Source organism: Crassostrea angulata, chromosome 2 (assembly GCF_025612915.1).
Source record: "Crassostrea angulata isolate pt1a10 chromosome 2, ASM2561291v2, whole genome shotgun sequence".
Lineage (NCBI taxonomy): Eukaryota > Metazoa > Mollusca > Bivalvia > Ostreida > Ostreidae > Magallana > Magallana angulata.
The window spans coordinates 235,769-253,843 of record NC_069112.1 but is presented as its reverse complement, the minus strand read 5'-3'; the positions used below and the strand labels follow the sequence as shown (position 1 = coordinate 253,843).

General features: G+C 32.2%; 1 protein-coding gene across 3 annotated transcripts; it reads left to right on the top strand.

Moving 5' to 3' along the window:
• Positions 1-718: 718 nt before the first annotated feature.
• Positions 719-17,844, top strand: LOC128172489 (uncharacterized). Of its 3 annotated transcripts, XM_052838283.1 has the most exons (7): positions 719-921; positions 6,987-7,017; positions 12,395-13,003; positions 13,260-13,304; positions 14,055-14,162; positions 14,660-14,707; positions 15,954-17,844. In XM_052838283.1, exons 3-6 carry the CDS (start codon positions 12,433-12,435, stop codon positions 14,704-14,706), a joined length of 771 nt encoding a protein of 256 aa, XP_052694243.1. In that variant the 5' UTR covers positions 719-921; positions 6,987-7,017; positions 12,395-12,432; the 3' UTR covers position 14,707; positions 15,954-17,844. The 3 variants fall into 3 exon arrangements, with proteins under 3 accessions (XP_052694243.1, XP_052694244.1, XP_052694241.1); XM_052838284.1 differs by lacking the exon at positions 6,987-7,017 and having other exon boundaries at positions 14,055-14,099; XM_052838281.1 differs by lacking the exon at positions 6,987-7,017 and having other exon boundaries at positions 723-921.
• The last annotated feature ends 231 nt before the right edge of the window (positions 17,845-18,075 follow it).

Sequence of the window (18,075 nt, the reverse complement as noted above, 5' to 3'; positions counted from 1 at the left end):
TTTCCCAGACCCCAATTTAATATGAATTTAGTTTACATTTTCTTACAGTTTGTTTATTTCCAGACTTGGCTGAAATACATGAATAGTGTAAAAATACCCTTTCTGGGCCAGATACTTTAATACACCGAGACATGTCTCTACCTGTGATATTTAAACATGTTTTTACCTGTAGTATTTCGGTCGAGAAAATCTCCATTTAAATGCTTTTTCACTGACACTTTTTTTCCCTTTGTTGTATACACCTTTTATCGATTAAACGAAAGGGCTTTACTGTTAACGTCATGGAAAACTCTCATTAGGGGCTGCAAGAATCCCCTTTAGACATATTTAAGTGATAATTGTTTAAACAAACAAAAGACTGTGGGAGGGGGGTGGCACCAAAAGAACAGAAAGTTAAGAAGGCAGGATTAAAAAATAGAACAAACTTGATTGGATGCAATAAACACGGGTCAATGGATGAAAATATACGTGCTTTAGAATTCCCCTTTCTTTAAAATCTACGCAAGAAAGACCACACGTAATGTTTGGTTCTAAATACACTCCGCTTCCCCAGGAGGTAAACTGTTTTCACCTAAAAATTAAATACCACCTAACTAAAATGTGCAATATATTTAAATGCTGCCATTAACGGTAGGTTTTTTTAGCTTATGACAACACGGATGCATTGTGTATAAACGACTGATTTGATCTGTCGTTTTAAATCCTTTCATAATAAATGCATGTAACAAGCTATACAGATGGGTTTTAAATATAGTTATGATGAGTTAGGCATTTAAAAGAAAATGCCTAACTGGAGGGATCATAGTTAAAAATAGAACCAACCAAACAGAAAATAGCGAAACATTAGATTTAACCTATCGGACCATAGTTACAAGAAGATAGAGACATATTTTGATTTCTTTCAACGTCTGTGAAAGTAAAGTAAGTACTTACTGAGAAACAGAGCTATATGCAGTTACATGTAACATGGTCTTTGCTTTTAAAACAAAGATTATAATGACAATTTATGAAACTCATATGTTAATGTTCCTCACCAACTTCCGACGGAACTTATCAGAGTTTAAATTGCTTGTGTAAACGCCACAGTTAAAACGTTCAGAAAAACACAGCAAACAACATAGAAGTATCAATGGTTTTTAGCTAATTACATTGTATGTTTCAAAGAATCAATTGCATACAATCACAGGCATCTGACGTTATAAATTGATCTCATAGTAAAAATAAATACCCTTTATCTAATGATAATATTAGCTGCAAGTTTTAATTGAAACTCATCGGTCAAATTATTTTGCGATCCTCCCCATCTCCCGTTCAATCATTCAACATCTAAAGTGAGTTTTAAGCAAAATGTCCATCTTATGTGAGGGTTTGAAATAATTCCAATACAGTGGCAATGGTTACGTTGTGTAATGGTCGATTTAGGGTATTTACATGTATTATTATTATAAGAAAAATATCTAACGTCAGGTGCCTGTGCACAAAAGGATGAAAAACAAATTCATTAATTAATTTCCATTGTTTTTACCTTCCCGGAAACGTCCATTGATGCGTGTTTTGACATGCTGTCTTCTCTAAATAAATTTTTTTTAAAGTTTTAAATTACGCTGGTTTGATATCAGGACACCCCGTTGCTGTAACATTAAAACAAGACTGTTTTTTTTACAGTTTCATATAAAAACAACTTATGAACAGATAAACAATGAATACATACTAACTCTGTTATGTGTATCACTAGCATATTCCAGTCCTGTCTGATAGTCCATCAATACGCGACCATTGTCCAGAGTTTTCATATCACTTTGGAATACACTGATTATCTTACTGATATAAATAGAGCAAGTAAATTGCTCACGCTCTCTATAAACTTCAAATATAATTAACCTCCATGGACACTGAATTACAAGCTTAAAGAAACGTCTGCTACCCAAGACAAACCTGGCATCTCATTAGCAACTATTGGTCAACTGACCAGAGCAATGGGGTTCCGTATAGGAGTGTATTTAAAACCAATTATCAACATATCATAACATTTAAAGATAGAAAAAATAACGTCGACATTGATTGTAACACTTCAGAAACCAATAAATAAATAAACAAATGGATTTATTAGGTATATATTTTTTTTTATTGATTTCCATCATGAGAGTTTCACATTAGCCCTTGATAATATATATGATATCAAAAATATTTTTAAGACAAGAGGCCCATAGGCCACATCGCTCACCTGAGGAACAATAGGTATGATAAAATCAGCTCAATGGAGTCATAATACAAACTATCTGGACAATGTACAATAATTCATGTAAATCCTGTATAAGTAAATTCCATTTTCCCCTGGATATTCTTATGTTTATAATCATTAGTCCCTTTCTAACAGGATGATTTTATAGTCATATCATATGTTGAGTATTGCAGTTCAAAAAAAGATCCCTAACAATAGTTTATATATGGGATATAAACGTACATCAAACTCTGAACCTTCTCGTGAGGCCAAAGAATTGTCCTGGGGCCAAAGTCTTAACAATTATAAAGAATCATCTGGCTGATTAGTTTCTGAGAAGATTTTTAAAGATTAACCCTATATATTCCTTTGTTAAACTTTGACCCCCCCCCCCCCCATTGTGGCCCACCCTACCCCTGGGGATCATTATTTTCACAACTTTGAATCTACACTACCTGAGGATGCTTTCACACAAGTTTCAGCTTTCCTGGCTGATTAGTTTCTGAGAAGAAGATTTTTAAAGAATAACTCTGTTTATTCCTATGTAAAACATCGACCTCCCATTGTGGCCCAAACCTACCCCCAGGGGTCATGATTTTCACAAATGTGAATCTACACTACCTGAGGATGCTTCCACACAAGTTCCAGCTTTGCCGGCGAATTAGTTTCAGAGAATAAGATTTTAAAAGATTTACTGTATATATTCCTGTTAAACTTCGATCCCCCATTGTGGCCCCATCCTACCCCCGATGGTCATGATTTTCACAACTTTGAATTAACACTACCTGAGGATGCTTCCACACAAGTTCCAGCTTTGCCGGCGAATTAGTTTCAGAGAATAAGATTTTAAAAGATTTACTGTATATATTCCTGTTAAACTTCGATCCCCCATTGTGGCCCCATCCTACCCCCGATGGTCATGATTTTCACAACTTTGAATTAACACTACCTGAGGATGCATCCACACAAGTGTAAGCTTTCCTGGCTGATTAGTGTCTGAGAAGAAGATTTTTAAAGATTTACTGTATATATTCCTATGTAAAACGTCGATCCCCCATTGTGGCCCCACCCTACCCCCGGGGGTCATGATTTTCACAAATTTGAATCTTCACTACCTAAGGATGCATCTATACAAGTGTCAGCTTTCCTGGCCGATTAGTTTCTGAGAAGAAGATTTTTAAAGATTTACTTTTTATATTCATATGTTAAACTTCGACCCCCCCATTGTGGCCCCACCCTACCCCCGGGGGTCATGATTTTCACAAATTTGAATCTTCACTACCTAAGGATGCATCCACACAAGTGTCAGTTTTCCTGGCTGATTAGTTTCTGAGAATAAGATGTTTAAAGATTTACTTTTTATATTCATATGTTCAACCTCGACCCTCCATTGTGGCCCTACCCTCAGGCGAGCTAAAAAGGTTAAGTTTACAATTCAATAAGTTGGTTTCTGGAAGAACAGATTTTGAAAATTTTCGTAATAAATATTGACATTTTATTTTACTTTTTTAATCTTTAGCTTTTAAGATCTGTGTACAAACATAGAATTGTGAGCAAATCTCTGTACCTTGCTTATAATTCGAAGCTTAACACTCAAATATGGTTAGTAAATAGAAATTGTAAACAATTAAACACAAGAAACATGCACTACATGTATAACAAATAAAGAACACAATTTATTTTTTCGAAATGAATCATATATATATACATGTACATGTATATACCTACATATTTCCGTAAGCGATATCAAACTCTATTTAAACTGAATAAACTAGAGAAAATGCCGAGCATCTCAACAAAACCTATTGCATTAATCTACCATTACGCAAAAGATAATGCCGAATTACCGATAGAATGAATTGTATTTCAGTACCCCTACATCAGATTTTGCTTAATGTGCGCAGGTAAACAGTTAAGGTAACTGTTTGATTTACCGAAGTCTCTGTGTGATTTGATACGTAAAAATCACGAAATACAGACGATAGTTTCCAGGTTACAAAGCATAAATAATGAAAACGAAACGAAAATCAAAACAAGCTAACACCAACGTCATGTGTGAAAACTGTCAACGCATTGAAATATTTAGCCTCAATTTACTTCACAAAATCGGCACCAATATATTTTTCATGTTTCAAAATTTCCCTTCATACGCGAACAGTTGCACAACAAGCAAATTCATCATAGTCAGATCGACCCTTTTTCGTATAATGTCAGGGCTGCTTTAAACAAAGAACCTCGTTTTAGAAGTATGGAATACGAGTCTAGGTAAAATGGGTATGCAAACCCGGGCCGTGGCAAAATAAATGCCGGGGCAGATCGGCAATCGTCAATTCCAAATACGCATTATTTTGCAGCAATATCTACAGCGAATACAAATATACTAGTCCATCAAATATCCTGAAATTTTAATGAGATTGGCAGATTAATAACTGCCAATCTTTTGTTTTGCCCAGGCCAAGTCTTGCATACCCATTTTACCGGATGCCGAGCCCGAAGCTATTAAACTGATTGAAACACGCCTTTCCTTTATTATTATTTTCGTAATAACTTAGATTTGAAACAAAATTACCCCTTAATTATTGCAATTTATATTTTCCTTCCCATAAGGATAATTTATGCTAAACTACGTTGAATTTGTCTCGGTAGTTCTTGAGAAGAAGATTTTTGAAAATGCACCCCCCTTTTTCTGCAGTTTCAAGGTTTTCTCCGCTTTGAATACAGATCGGACTTTTTTTTTTTTGCAATTTATATTCGCCCTTCCATAAGGATGCTTTGTGGCAAATTTGGTTGAAATTGGATAAGCAGTTTTAGAGTAGAAGTTCAAAATGTAAAAAGTTTACAGACGGACAGACAGACGGACGACGGACAAAATGTGATCAGAATAGCTCACTTGAGCTTTCAGCTCAGGTGAGCTAAAAAAGGAAGCATTTTAGGAAACATAAAATATTATGATATTTTAATGGTGTAGTTATCGGACCTATTTTTGTTTTCTTATGAAGCAGAATTTCTTCAAAAACATGTACGTGAGAAAAATAAATCACTCGCTATGGCCTTCAGCTCAACATTCAGGTACTGTAGACGTACTTTTGTCCGCGTGGTATTAATTTACGCTATGAACGCGCACAAATTTTCCGCGGAATTTTTTCCCAGTGTACTTAAAGTGCATTTTGGAATGAAATTTGAAATTGCATTACATGAATAAGGATAATCGGAAGTTACTTCGTTATATTAAACTTGCATATACGTGTACCCAATGTATATCATTTTTATCTATGCAAGCTGTCAAACAAATTTGTATTGAGAATTTACATAATAAATAATTTAATCTCCTAAAGATTTGAATTTTCTGTAAATTTACTTGTATAAAATTTAAACTTTTCCCAGCTTGAGATAACGGCACGTGTCAGACGCGCCAAGCGGCTCTGTCTTTCAATGACCCAATTAACTACACGCTAAGACCCGTGTTTTTACTGCAATTTTTAGATCCCTTTGTGCTCTGACTTATAATTAATAAAACTGATCAACTCATAATTTAAACGACATGTGAACCCCTAGATTGACAGTTAATGAAGATCACAAGACGATTTTAGCCAGCGTCGGAACATCTTGACGGCTAACTAATGACTACCGACCAGTGCACAACCGATAATTCCTGTTCTCTGTGAACAGTTCTTACAATTTAAGTCCAAAGTTGGACAAATTCTAGGTAATGAAAATCGCTCAGAACTAAATTTAATAATAATTATTCAAATGATTTTTTTTTCATTCAAAGAATCCGCGTAAATTTTTACCCGCGGATTGAATTGATATTGTGATTCTGCGGAATTATGACCCCGTGGAAAAAAATACGTCTACAGTATATCGACGACGTATTATTAATTAACAATTGTTTTTTCCTTACTTACGTACATCGACTCGATATATCCCAGCGAACTTGAAATAAAAGATGCCACAGATTCTGCGTCTCCTGTTTCATATTTGGATATTTTACTGGAAATTGACATTGATGGTAACCTAACAACAAAATTTAATGATAAACCCGATGATATCATTTTTCTTTAGTCAACGTTCCTTACTTATGTAGCAATATACATTCATCACGAGTTTTTTTTTTTTTTTTTTTTTATAATTTATTCACAAACTATGCATGTACAATCGTAACAAAAAGATGAATGAAATTTGAAACTCAAGTAACTAATATTTTTGAGATGATCCGCCAACTATCCTTGACCTCATTTTCTTTTCGTATGTTCAATGAATGGGAAGAGTAGATGTCAACATATCTAAAACATTTAATATATTCGAACAGTGATTTTGTAGAGGGTAAAATATATTTACATCTGTTAATATAAATAAACCTTTTTGCTAACAATATCAATAGATTAAGTGCTCTATACAATACAGGTATGGCATGTTTACATCCAAAAATTACTGTTTGTTCATTAAAACACACATCGATATTGCACAGGTTCTTTAGTTTTTCCTGTATTGTAATCCAAATGTTTCGTGCATGCAGACAACCATAAAAAAAAATGACTTATTGACTCCTTAGTTTCATGGCAAAATGAACTAATTTCGGTATCTAATATTTTGAATATAAATAAACGAGAGTTAGTGCACAGAATTCTATGTAAAATTTGGAATTGGAAACTTATCAATTTTGTGTTCATTGTGACATTATGAGGAATCATAAAATATTGCTCCCACTCGTTTTCTACAATATCTATAGACATTCTTTCTTCCCATTTGTGTTTTACATTTACAGGGGTTTCGGCGACAGATGATAAAAATATAGGGTAAAAAAGTTGTGATACCTTTTGCGCCTTTCTTAATTTTTCTATATTGCAATCAGATATTTCTTCTCTCGGGGCATTCTTTATCAATTCTTTCCAATGTTTTGGGATGGCTGATATTAACCCATTATAAGTTAAAAAATTAGTATGAACATTGAATTTGTCTTGAAAGTTTTCGAGAGAAAGAAAACTGCCGTTGTCATTGATAAGATCATTGATAAAGAATATCCCCTTTTTGATCCAGTGAGATTTACAAACACGTTGTTTATTAATTAATATTTCATTATTGTGCCATAGTAGCTGGCGTAGTATTTCTGATGGGGCTGTGGTAGGATGCTGCATAATTTCGCTCCAGGCTTGCATTACGCTTTGCCAAAAATTATTAAAAACTTGCATGGCAGTCGACAAGCCTTCTCTCCGAAGTCGCCATATATTTGAGTATCCCCACTTCTCAAGTTTATCCGCTTTTAAAATTTTCCACGAGGATTTACATTGTGGATCCAAGCATTTTTTGACCCACGTAAGTTTAAGACTTTTTGGGAAAGAAAGAATATGTGGAACTTTCAACCCCCCCTTATGTTTGTCACTAATCATAATATTTCGGCGGATTTTATCAATTTTACCGTCCCAGATAAAATTAAAAATAATTGTTTGGATTTCTTCAAATTGTTTTGATTTTGGGTCCGGTAGGACAGATAAACACTGTACTAATATCGGTAATGCAAGTGTTTTGACAACAGTAATCTTACCAAAAATTGTTAGGTTTCTAAAAGCCCAGTCATGCAGCAGCTTTTTCATAGAGCTGATTTTTTCTGTAAGATTATCTTCAGTAAAATCAACTTTTCGTAAATCATATATGATACCTAGCAGCTTAAATTTTCCTTCGTGATTCCAATATAGCTGATGGTTAGTTTGGTATTCCTCTCCACAGCCCCTTTTTACCCCAATCCATAATGCTTGTGTTTTATTAAAATTTGCTCTAAGACCTGAACATTGCGCAAAAGAATCTATACAGTCAAGAGCGGCATTTAAACTATCTGGATCATCAGCCAACGTTAATGCTGAGTCATCTGCGTATTGGCTGATTAAATATTCGGTGTTATTTATATTTATCCCTTTTATGTTAGTGTTGTTTTTAATTGAAGCGCTGAGGAGTTCCACCATTAAAATAAAAATATAGGGCGAAAGTGGGTCCCCTTGGCGAACTCCTCTGCTAATCTTAAAAAAATCAGTAAAAAAGCCATTATTTAAGACTGTGGATGATATATCCGTGTATAATATAGTGAACCAATGAATAAATGATGGACCAAATCCAAAAAATTCTAATGTATTTACGATGAAATTCCACTCTAAAGAATCGAACGCTTTCTCAAAGTCTAAGAGAATAAGTAATCCGGGTATATTATCGGCGTTCGCTCGTTCAATTAAATCGTAAATAAATCTGGTGTTTTCTCCTATGGAACGGCCTTTTAAAAAACCGGTTTGCGTTTCGCTTATAAGTTTATCTAGAATGTGTTTCATTCTATTTGCTAAACACGCAGATGCAATTTTATAATCAACATTTAAAAGTGAAATCGGACGCCAATTTTTTATAAACTCTTTTTGTTTTCCCTCTTTCGGTAAGCATGTTATTACACCTTGTCTCTGGGTAATCGAGAAAGATCCAGACTGATATGCAAAATTTAGAGAGTTAAGTAAAAACGGGTGCAAGTCTGACCAAAAAAATTTATAAAACTCCGCGGTGTACCCATCAAGTCCTGGCGATTTTCCGTTTTTGAGATTTCGAAGCGCTGATAAGCATTCATCTTTCGTGATTATTCCCTCGAGATTCATCACGAGTTAATTCGATAAGCAAGGGCATGCTCTTCATATATAAACAGTTTCTAAGGCGAAGTAAGCTACTGGCAAACAAGTTGATAAAACATGACTATAAAAAGTATCGTTTGAAGTCATCTTTTTGTAAGTTCTATGGTCGATTCGACGACCTTGTCAGCAAATACAATCTTCAACTGGGTCACACGCTGACTGACGTTTTTCATACTAATGGTTAGACCATAATTAATCACCTAGTTATCTACCATAATTAATCACCTAATTGTTTCCCCGATTACGACAAAGAACACACGGCGGTTGTGACCGGTCAGCAGAGGAAGCTCACTCCTCCTAGGCACCTGATCCTACCTTTATCTTTTTGGAGATCCGTGTTGTTCTGCTTTTAATTTGTATTTCGTTCCATGGATTTGTAAGCTGGTTGAAAGTTTGTTAAATTGTTATTGGTATTTTTTTTTATTCTAAACACAAAAAGTATTTATGAAATGTTTTATAATTGACATAACATTCAATATTTCTACTATATTGTGGAATTAGGCTCAAACGAAAATAGACTTTAAGCCAAAGAGAGGACATTCAAACTAAATATTTCAGATTTTGTTTTCCGCTAAAACATTTTTGGCAGTACTTTAATATCATAAGTTAAGATTTGATATTTTTGTCTATATAATTTTGCATATTTTCTGTTGGTTTTACCTTACTTGTTCATTGAAATATTCGTATGGCACGAGTTGCAAAAATATTGAAAAATGCTTTAAAACGATAAAAGACACCATACCGGTAACACCAAATTTTGATCATTAACCTCATATAATTTTTCCAGGCCGAACATTGTGATAGCTAATGATAAACCCAATTTCACTGGTTAATATTCCTGATGGTCAAATCAGAATCATTTTTTCTCGAAGACCTCAATATGGCTGGCCCTGCAAGGAGTCAATGTAGTTGCAGAATTGAGAGTATTTAAGGAATTTTATCGGAGTTTTTGTGTGTAAGTAGTGTGTGTTTGATGTGAGTGTGTAAGTCGTGTGTGTTTGATGTGAGGATTAAAACAATTTGTGCGAATGTTTCTCCATTTGTCGAGATACTGTTGCTGTCTTAGACAAAAAATCATAGGGAGCTCTTGGCCGTGTAATGTCCAAGTAAAAATAAACTAGCGACGTATAAGTGTATATCAGAAATCACTTTTTTGAAAACTACATGCTATATATATTGCAAATATTTTTAATCAAAGTACTGAAGAACTGACGGGAGTTGATTTTGTCGATGTTTATTTATTTTAAAATCATTGATATGTTATTTTGCAAGACAAGTACATGTATACGTAGTTTCTAATTTGAATTACGCATATTTTTATTATATGAATTTTTTCGACTAGAATGCCGAGAAACCTCCATATGAATCATGTTAAATAATATTTAAAGATAAAATTAATTTAAATCAAACTATGTATCAGTGGTAGAAATATTTCTCGAAAATTGTATGGATCCAAGCAATATTGGACTCTAGTCTCGTTCAATCAAACGCTCGGCTGACACCGTAAATCTCCAACAAGGGTTTACAGAGACAGCCGAGCGTCGAGTTGAACGAGACTATATTGAACTCTAGCGTAGGAATACAAACGACTAAAAAAATATTTAAATTGTTCGTACCATTTAAAATCTGACTATTTTTAAGGTATTTGTCAATAAGTTTCCTTGAAAAACAATGCTTTAGCATACATTACATCGAATTCATCAATTATTTTCAAGAAATAAGTCTTGTCAGGAGCAATGATTTGTGCTGAGGTCCAAACACTGTTTCACTTTCGGTTTGTCCGAGTGACTGCATAGGAGAGTTGATTAAAAATCAACTCCCAAAAATTATTTATTTTTAGGCTTTTGAAGCGAGCTGGTAATTATTAATTTTTTTTTTATCTGGGTCAGAGTTCGACCCCATTCCTTATTTATGGTTACATTGAAATTTATGTTAAAACGGGCTTTGTCCCTGTGGTTTATCGTTTGCTTTCTTATCTATGGCATATCTGAGTTTGTTAAAATGTCGATTAGGGAGGGACTTCTACAGGGGTTGGAAGTATAAAATCGAATTCAGTAGTACATGTAAATAACGCCTTAATGATTCTTTCGAATAAGTTAACATTTTAGGGGGTAGTTTTTAGATGGAAGCTTGTATACAACTGTATAACTGTATACAAATATAGTTAGTACAAATATTGTTTTATGTTTAATGCATTAAGTATAGAGCTACAGATATTTAGTGTTGATTTAACATCTGCTAGATTAGGAATCTGATAAGATATACACAGGTTATGAAAAAGGGAACAATACTCACTTCTTAGTTATTTTTAAAGATGACATTCAAATAAAAAATGATGTTTATCCTCAACGAAAGTATGACAGTTAATACAGTATTTTTCATCTCTTGGTATAAAAAAAAATACTAAATTTACCATCCTTTTTCTGTAATTTCTAGGTACTTATTCTAAATTGAGTAAAAAAAAAACAACGCATTTTGCACTTGGAAAAAAATTAAGTAGTGGTGAATTATTTTAAGTTTTTTTTTTTTTTTCAGATTTTGTGCACTTATTAATTGGCCGTTGAATTTCAATTTTCCCTTTTGTTTGTTTAAAAATATTATTAATGTATCGGAAAAAAAAAATTCAAAATACTTTTTTAAAATTATATGTATTTTTTAAAATCAATAATAGATACTGTATCATCATATGAACCAACAATATCGTTAAGTATTCTTCGTACATACTGGTTTTTACCATTTCCTGCAAGTTTTTTATCCTAAAATTTATTGTAAAAGCAAGTTTGAGGTTATGAATGAAAAAAAAAAACCCAATGACAAACAGTCAACCATCTCAAAAATCTATAAAACGAAATACAAATTCAAACCAAAGCAACAAGGACCTCCATTACATTGAAAGTAGGATCAGGTGCCTAGGAGGAGTGAGCATCCTCTGCTGATTGGTCATAAGTTATATATCCTGAAAATAATGATTTTTGGTATTTATCGTAATCAACAATGTACTCTTAAATATTTAAGATTATAAAAGCTGTGATGTCATGTATGTGAACTATTTTGTTGTTTGTCTTATGCGTTTAGTTGTTTTATTAATTTGAACATATTTCAATAACAAAATCAATGGGATTTGATAAAAAAAATATAACTTATTGATTTTTCTCCAGCAATTTGGTTGTTTAGTTCTATACGTTAATAGAATTTTTTTAAAAATGTGACACTAGGGTGAAATGTTATGTCAACAAAGTTGCAGATAAAATATAAAACTCAAAGAAACAAAATAAAAAGAGAAAAATTTCAAAATTAGGATCCCAGTTGTCTTAATATGAAGAATGTTTTTGATCGGAAATTCACTTGAATAACAAGTTGCTTGCAATATAAGTTTATTTCAGATCAATGTTTACTACTCAAAACTGACAGTTTCTTTACATTTAGTAATATATAATTATCGATTGAATTTAGACTAGTTTTATGTTATTTCTTGTGAAATGAATGATAGAACACGTTTTGTTTTATGATTTAGAATAAAAGGACTGTGCTACGGAATAAACTAAGATAAAGATGGCATCATCATTGTCAAACAAGCAGCTGAATTTCGCTCGCTTAGCCATCGCGTGTTTGGATGTTATTAAACTGCCACTAATAGACATATTACATTTAAATGTCAAGGCCGACGAATTGTCAGACAAAATTAAAAATAATCAAACTCTAAAGAAGGGAAGATTTAGACTTAATTCAAAAGAAAAAGCGAAATGCTGCATTCAGCCACCCGATATACCTGATTATAGTCAGTTTGACGTAACCTTACTATGCAAACTGATTAGTCATCTTTGCCCTTCCATACAACCACGACAGGGGTGGGGTGTAGAGCCAAGCGATGATGACGAAGGACTTGGCGATGACATTGTGCGAATTAGAGTGCTCAGAAACGAAGTTTTCGCACATGCTGCCTCAGCAGAAATCGATGACGAAAAGTTTGAGAAAATCTGCGATGATATAGAGCGGGTGCTTACAAGAATTCAAACATCTATACCTGATTGCAAATCAGTTGATTATGTGGTGAAATTGCAAACAGTCAAAGGACTGCCAAAAGACAGCGAAGAATGCGCAACTATTAAACCAAGATTGAGAGGTAAATAAATGTATTTGAAAATAAATGATAAATTATTAAAAATTTCACACAAAAAAATTAAATTTTGACCATCGTTTAAAAGTTAAACAAACAATAAGCTGTGTTCAATTCGTTTCACTTCACTTTCACGTTATTTTAACTTTGATCAATAACGATATAAAACGGGGTTCATATTCCAAAAACTACCTAACGACAACGGGAGAACATATCAAAATTTAATCATAGAAATATTGGTTGATCTTTCTTTTCTTTACAGAGGAATTACAAAGGATAGCAGAGGATATTACTATTGAGGTCAAAGGTAAATACAAACCCGATATGTTTCAATTTTTTAAACAAAAAACTTTATCAAAGAATTTAAGTTGAAGATCAATATGGCCAAATATGAAATGGGGTTCATTTAAGAAATAGACAACGTTATTTAGTGAACATGGCGTTATGAATAGCAATTGCTCTGTTGGCATATTCCATGATGCGCGCTAGCGCATCATGGAAAATATGCCAGCAGAGCAGTTGCTATTCATAACGCCATGTTCACTAAATAATCGTTGTTTATTACTTATATTTGCATTTTACCACTCGCAAATACCCTGTATTAGCCTAGCCCTTGACATTTAGCTATTACATCAAAAGTAAACATTCAGACTGTAATGTATCTTTTTAATTCACATAGATTTGTTTACAGAATCAATGATATGTTATAACAGTAATTCGATCCTTTAAAATGTTATCAACAACATGTTTTAATATTACATGTAAATACGTCAATTTTAATGGAGTTGGAGAAAAACACATGATGTATCGTATAGTGGTTTAAATCTATAACGTCATGGAAAAGTATATATAACGTTACACCTTTATGACGTCATAGTATACTGACAGAGCAATTGCGATTATAGAGAAATAATTGCAGCTCCTCTGTATGGGCTTACAGTGGGAAAGAACAATGGAAATGCAAATATACTCAAATACTTATCTTACAGCAGAAAAATATATAAAATTTTATTTATTATTCAAAGAGCGGTGTATACAAATTCTTTGTTTTGTACAGGAAAATTAAGAAGGATGAAAAGGGATCTTACCACGGCTGTCAGAGGTAAAGTCAAACCTACAGGAAAATTAAAAAGGATGAAAAGGGATCTTACCACGGCTGTCAGAGGTAAAGTCAAACCTATCAAAAAATTACAGTTAAATATTAACGTAACGAACAAATACTTAGTTGTAGCAAATATGTTTATTACTGTAAAAAATACTTTATATGAGCCCATATCTTGTTATGCATGTATCACTTGACTTTCAAACACGTTGACCTAAAAATAATAGGATTTTTTTTCAATAATATATATTCTTTATAATTTTATTGCTTTGTGATATATTATTATTTAATCATATACCAAATACTAAATTTTTTTTTCGGAAATAAGTTTTAAAATTACGTCGTTTAATTAAATTTATTTTATTTGCCTTCATACCAGACCTTTAAAATCATTATAGTTAATGGTTTCAAGATAAACATTTGACATGACAGAAGATAAGTAGTTATGAAATTTTCACCAAAAAATCTGTTTGTCGAAAATTAAACATTAAAACTTTTAGATTATGTTTTTGTTTTTTTAATGAAGTATATGTTAACAATCTAATTATATTTTTTACTAGACGGATCACGGAAGATAAGAGATAAACGGGATTATCTGGATAATTAAGGTAGTTTAACACGGCTTTTATCTCATCAACAACAAAGTTTCTTTAGAGGTTACTCTAGTGACCTATTGTCGTTGGTCTTCCGCCGTCGTTGTGCGTCGTCCCTCAACAGTTTTACAATTTTAAATTAATTTCTTAAAGATTGTTACTATTGTTTGTTTTAAAAATCTTCAAAATAAAAACAAAACTTAATGTTTAAAGGTATTACATTATCATCCTGAGGCATCAAAGGCAGAATATGAGAAAAAAATCAAATTCTTAAAAATCTTAGCAGAGCCAAATGACCATTAAGTGGAAATGTACCAATCTTGTTTTTCCTCTCTATATGTACTTCTACAGTAGTGGGGATAACTAAATGCATGATTTAGAGGCTCAAGAAGCATTATATCAATACCTATTTTCTAAGTCGTTATAGTGTGATCTAATATATAATTTCTTTTGTTTTCCTACTTATAAACAGACTTTGCATTTAATATACTCAAGCATGTTTGTTTTAATTTTGAAAACTTTTATTTTACTCACTGACAAGTGACCATTAAAGACGTGCATGTCTTTTTGGGCAAACAGTTTATATTGTTTTACCCATTGTTCTAGTGTATGATATTTCTCCTACTCTTGTGTCTTGCTTTATAAATTGGAGTTTGAAAACTTCAAATGATAAAAGTGGGGGTAACAGTCAACGGAGTTTGGGTTTTAACTTCAAAATGAAGCTTAAAATACAAACATTACACTCCCTATAAGTACCATCTACAAACTGTAGTACTCAGGTGATCGGCAAGGTCTGTGGGCCCCTTGTTTATGTCCCCGCCATTAAATGATCCGGGCACATAGAGTTGCATTGTTCCTCCATTCCTTCATCGTTCACATTTCTATCATTATCTTAATAACCGTTGCACACTTCAAATGTGATATATAGATGTGTTATATGAATACATAGGTTAAGGTCGAATTTGGTTCTGTTTCACTGATTTTTTTTTTTTTTTTTACAAAGTTCTGCCTCCTGAACCTATAAAAAATGATTAATTCACTTTCCGATCACTTTCTCAACAAACGTTGCACACATTTAATTCAAATTTGATATATAGTTGTATCATATATAGGTTGAGTTTGAATTTGATTCCCCGCTCCAATGGGTAATTCTTTGTTTCCGCTTTCTAAACTTTGAAAAAATGAATGTATATTGTAAAACCGACTTACAATTCATAGGAGAATGATAACATATTTTCATTGCGATTTTTCTTAATTCAAGTTCTTCAGACATATGAGAGGACTCCAGAAGAATCTAAACTAGAGGAAGTTAGCAAGTATATTGGGCCAAGCTTCCCTTGGAGCAGGTTTGGGGTTGCAAAATATCCAGTGTTTTGTGATGTCATGCTTTTTTGTAAGACTTTGAATTCTTTCAAATTTGTACAAGATAGTTTAATATATTTCATGTGAATAGAATCACGTAGAAGTGAGTAGAATTACTGTTTAGTTCAAGATATTTTCGCAGCTTGATTTTATTCTTAATTTCCAATTTTTTATACATTATATCTATGCTAAAGGGAAATAACACTTTTCTGACTTTTCTCTCAGTTCTCTCTCTAAATGATATAGTGTTTCTTATCCCAACAATTAATTTTAAAATATGTTTATAGATTAAGTTTTCTGATAAAGTTGACAATAAAATAAAACAAGATAAACAAATTTCTGCCTACAAAAGTTTTACTTTTAACAAAAAATACGGTTTTCTGATGTTTGAATATGCTTTAGTTTACGTTTATCTGACTTCTAAAAAAGTGTGATGACATGTATATTTTTTCTTACAATTGATGAAATTTAAGTCTATTAAGTTGAAATCAGTACAGTTTTCCGACTTTCATCAGAGAATTTTACGAGTATGGAGTTACCTTTAACATGATTACATATTTTCACTAACATTTCACGTTATCACAAATTAAAATGTTCATATTTCTGTACATTTATGAACACATTTCTAAAATTAGGAAAAAATACACTAAACTCAAGATTTATTAAAAAAGCGTTGCCATAAAACACCTAACTGTTAAGCGACAAGAAACGTGTATTCAATAAATAAAATTAATCATTGGAAAGGTAGTATATTCACAATGGCATACTATAGAGCATGTTACAGAAAAAAAATTAATCGCACAAAAGATATTTTCTATCAAAACAAAAAAGACAATGTTTAAACACAATTTATAAACGTATATATCTGTATATGTTGGAAATGTTCTTTGGTCAGTTTTACCTCATTGTGAAAAATATACTTGTTGAGCAAATGCACATGATGCTATTAAATATTTTGAGAAATGACAATAAAATAAAATTTGTCCAGAACTCCAAAATATAAAAAACAGTATCTTTTTCAAATAAATCTCGTCGTTGATGGCAAAGCTTAGATCCTATTTATCAACGAAAATGAGCACACTCCAATTTATTTTAGTAAACCATATGCCAAAAGTAAAAGAAACAAAAGAAGGCTATTGTCGAGCGACCAATTTTAACATAAGGAAAAGTGGCTCTGTATGTATACAGTGTATATTAGAAAAGAATAATATTACAAGTTTTTCATTTTACTAGTAGCATTTTGAACACCCAATTTAAAGTTACATGAAAAAAATTATCCACTGACAACAATGTTGATGTATTCATGTTGTGATGTCTGTCGTCATTAATATTAGGGGAAAAGAATGTATGTATATGTACCTGTGTATGAGGGAAGTACTCATGTGTATAAAGTGTTTAATAACTTTATTTATTAACCAAAAGACACCAATGAATTAAAGAAAAAAAAAGATCAGGGAGAAATCTTCCCGCAAAGGGTGATACCAAGGTATAATATAATCGGATTGTTAAAATGTATTTTTTTTTCAAAAATGTTTATGATATGACTAACACAGATTTTTATTTTTCAAAATAAGCATCAAAAGCAATTTCAAGACAAAATGTACATTTATGCTGTCATATTTTATTCAAGGCTACATATTGTGATTCTTACTGTACTATCTCCATCGAGTGCCATGGAAATGGACATGAAATATATTGTAGTATCTGGAAATGGATATGAAATTATTGTAATTGTAATCATATGTTATTATATTATGCTTGAATTTAGAATAAAAACCTCAAGAATTTGATATGTTGTGTTTATAATATTTTCAAATTATTAAAGTGATGATATACACTGATGTAATGTATCAAAATGGCCAATGACTTAATCTTTAAATTAAGTTCCGATTTGATCTGCATTTTGAGTAAATCCTATTATTCCCTACCCAATAATTAAACTAATTATGATTTATACAAAATGCTCCGTTACAATATTGTGGATTAATTGTGTAACATAACATCAAAATACAATGCGAAAT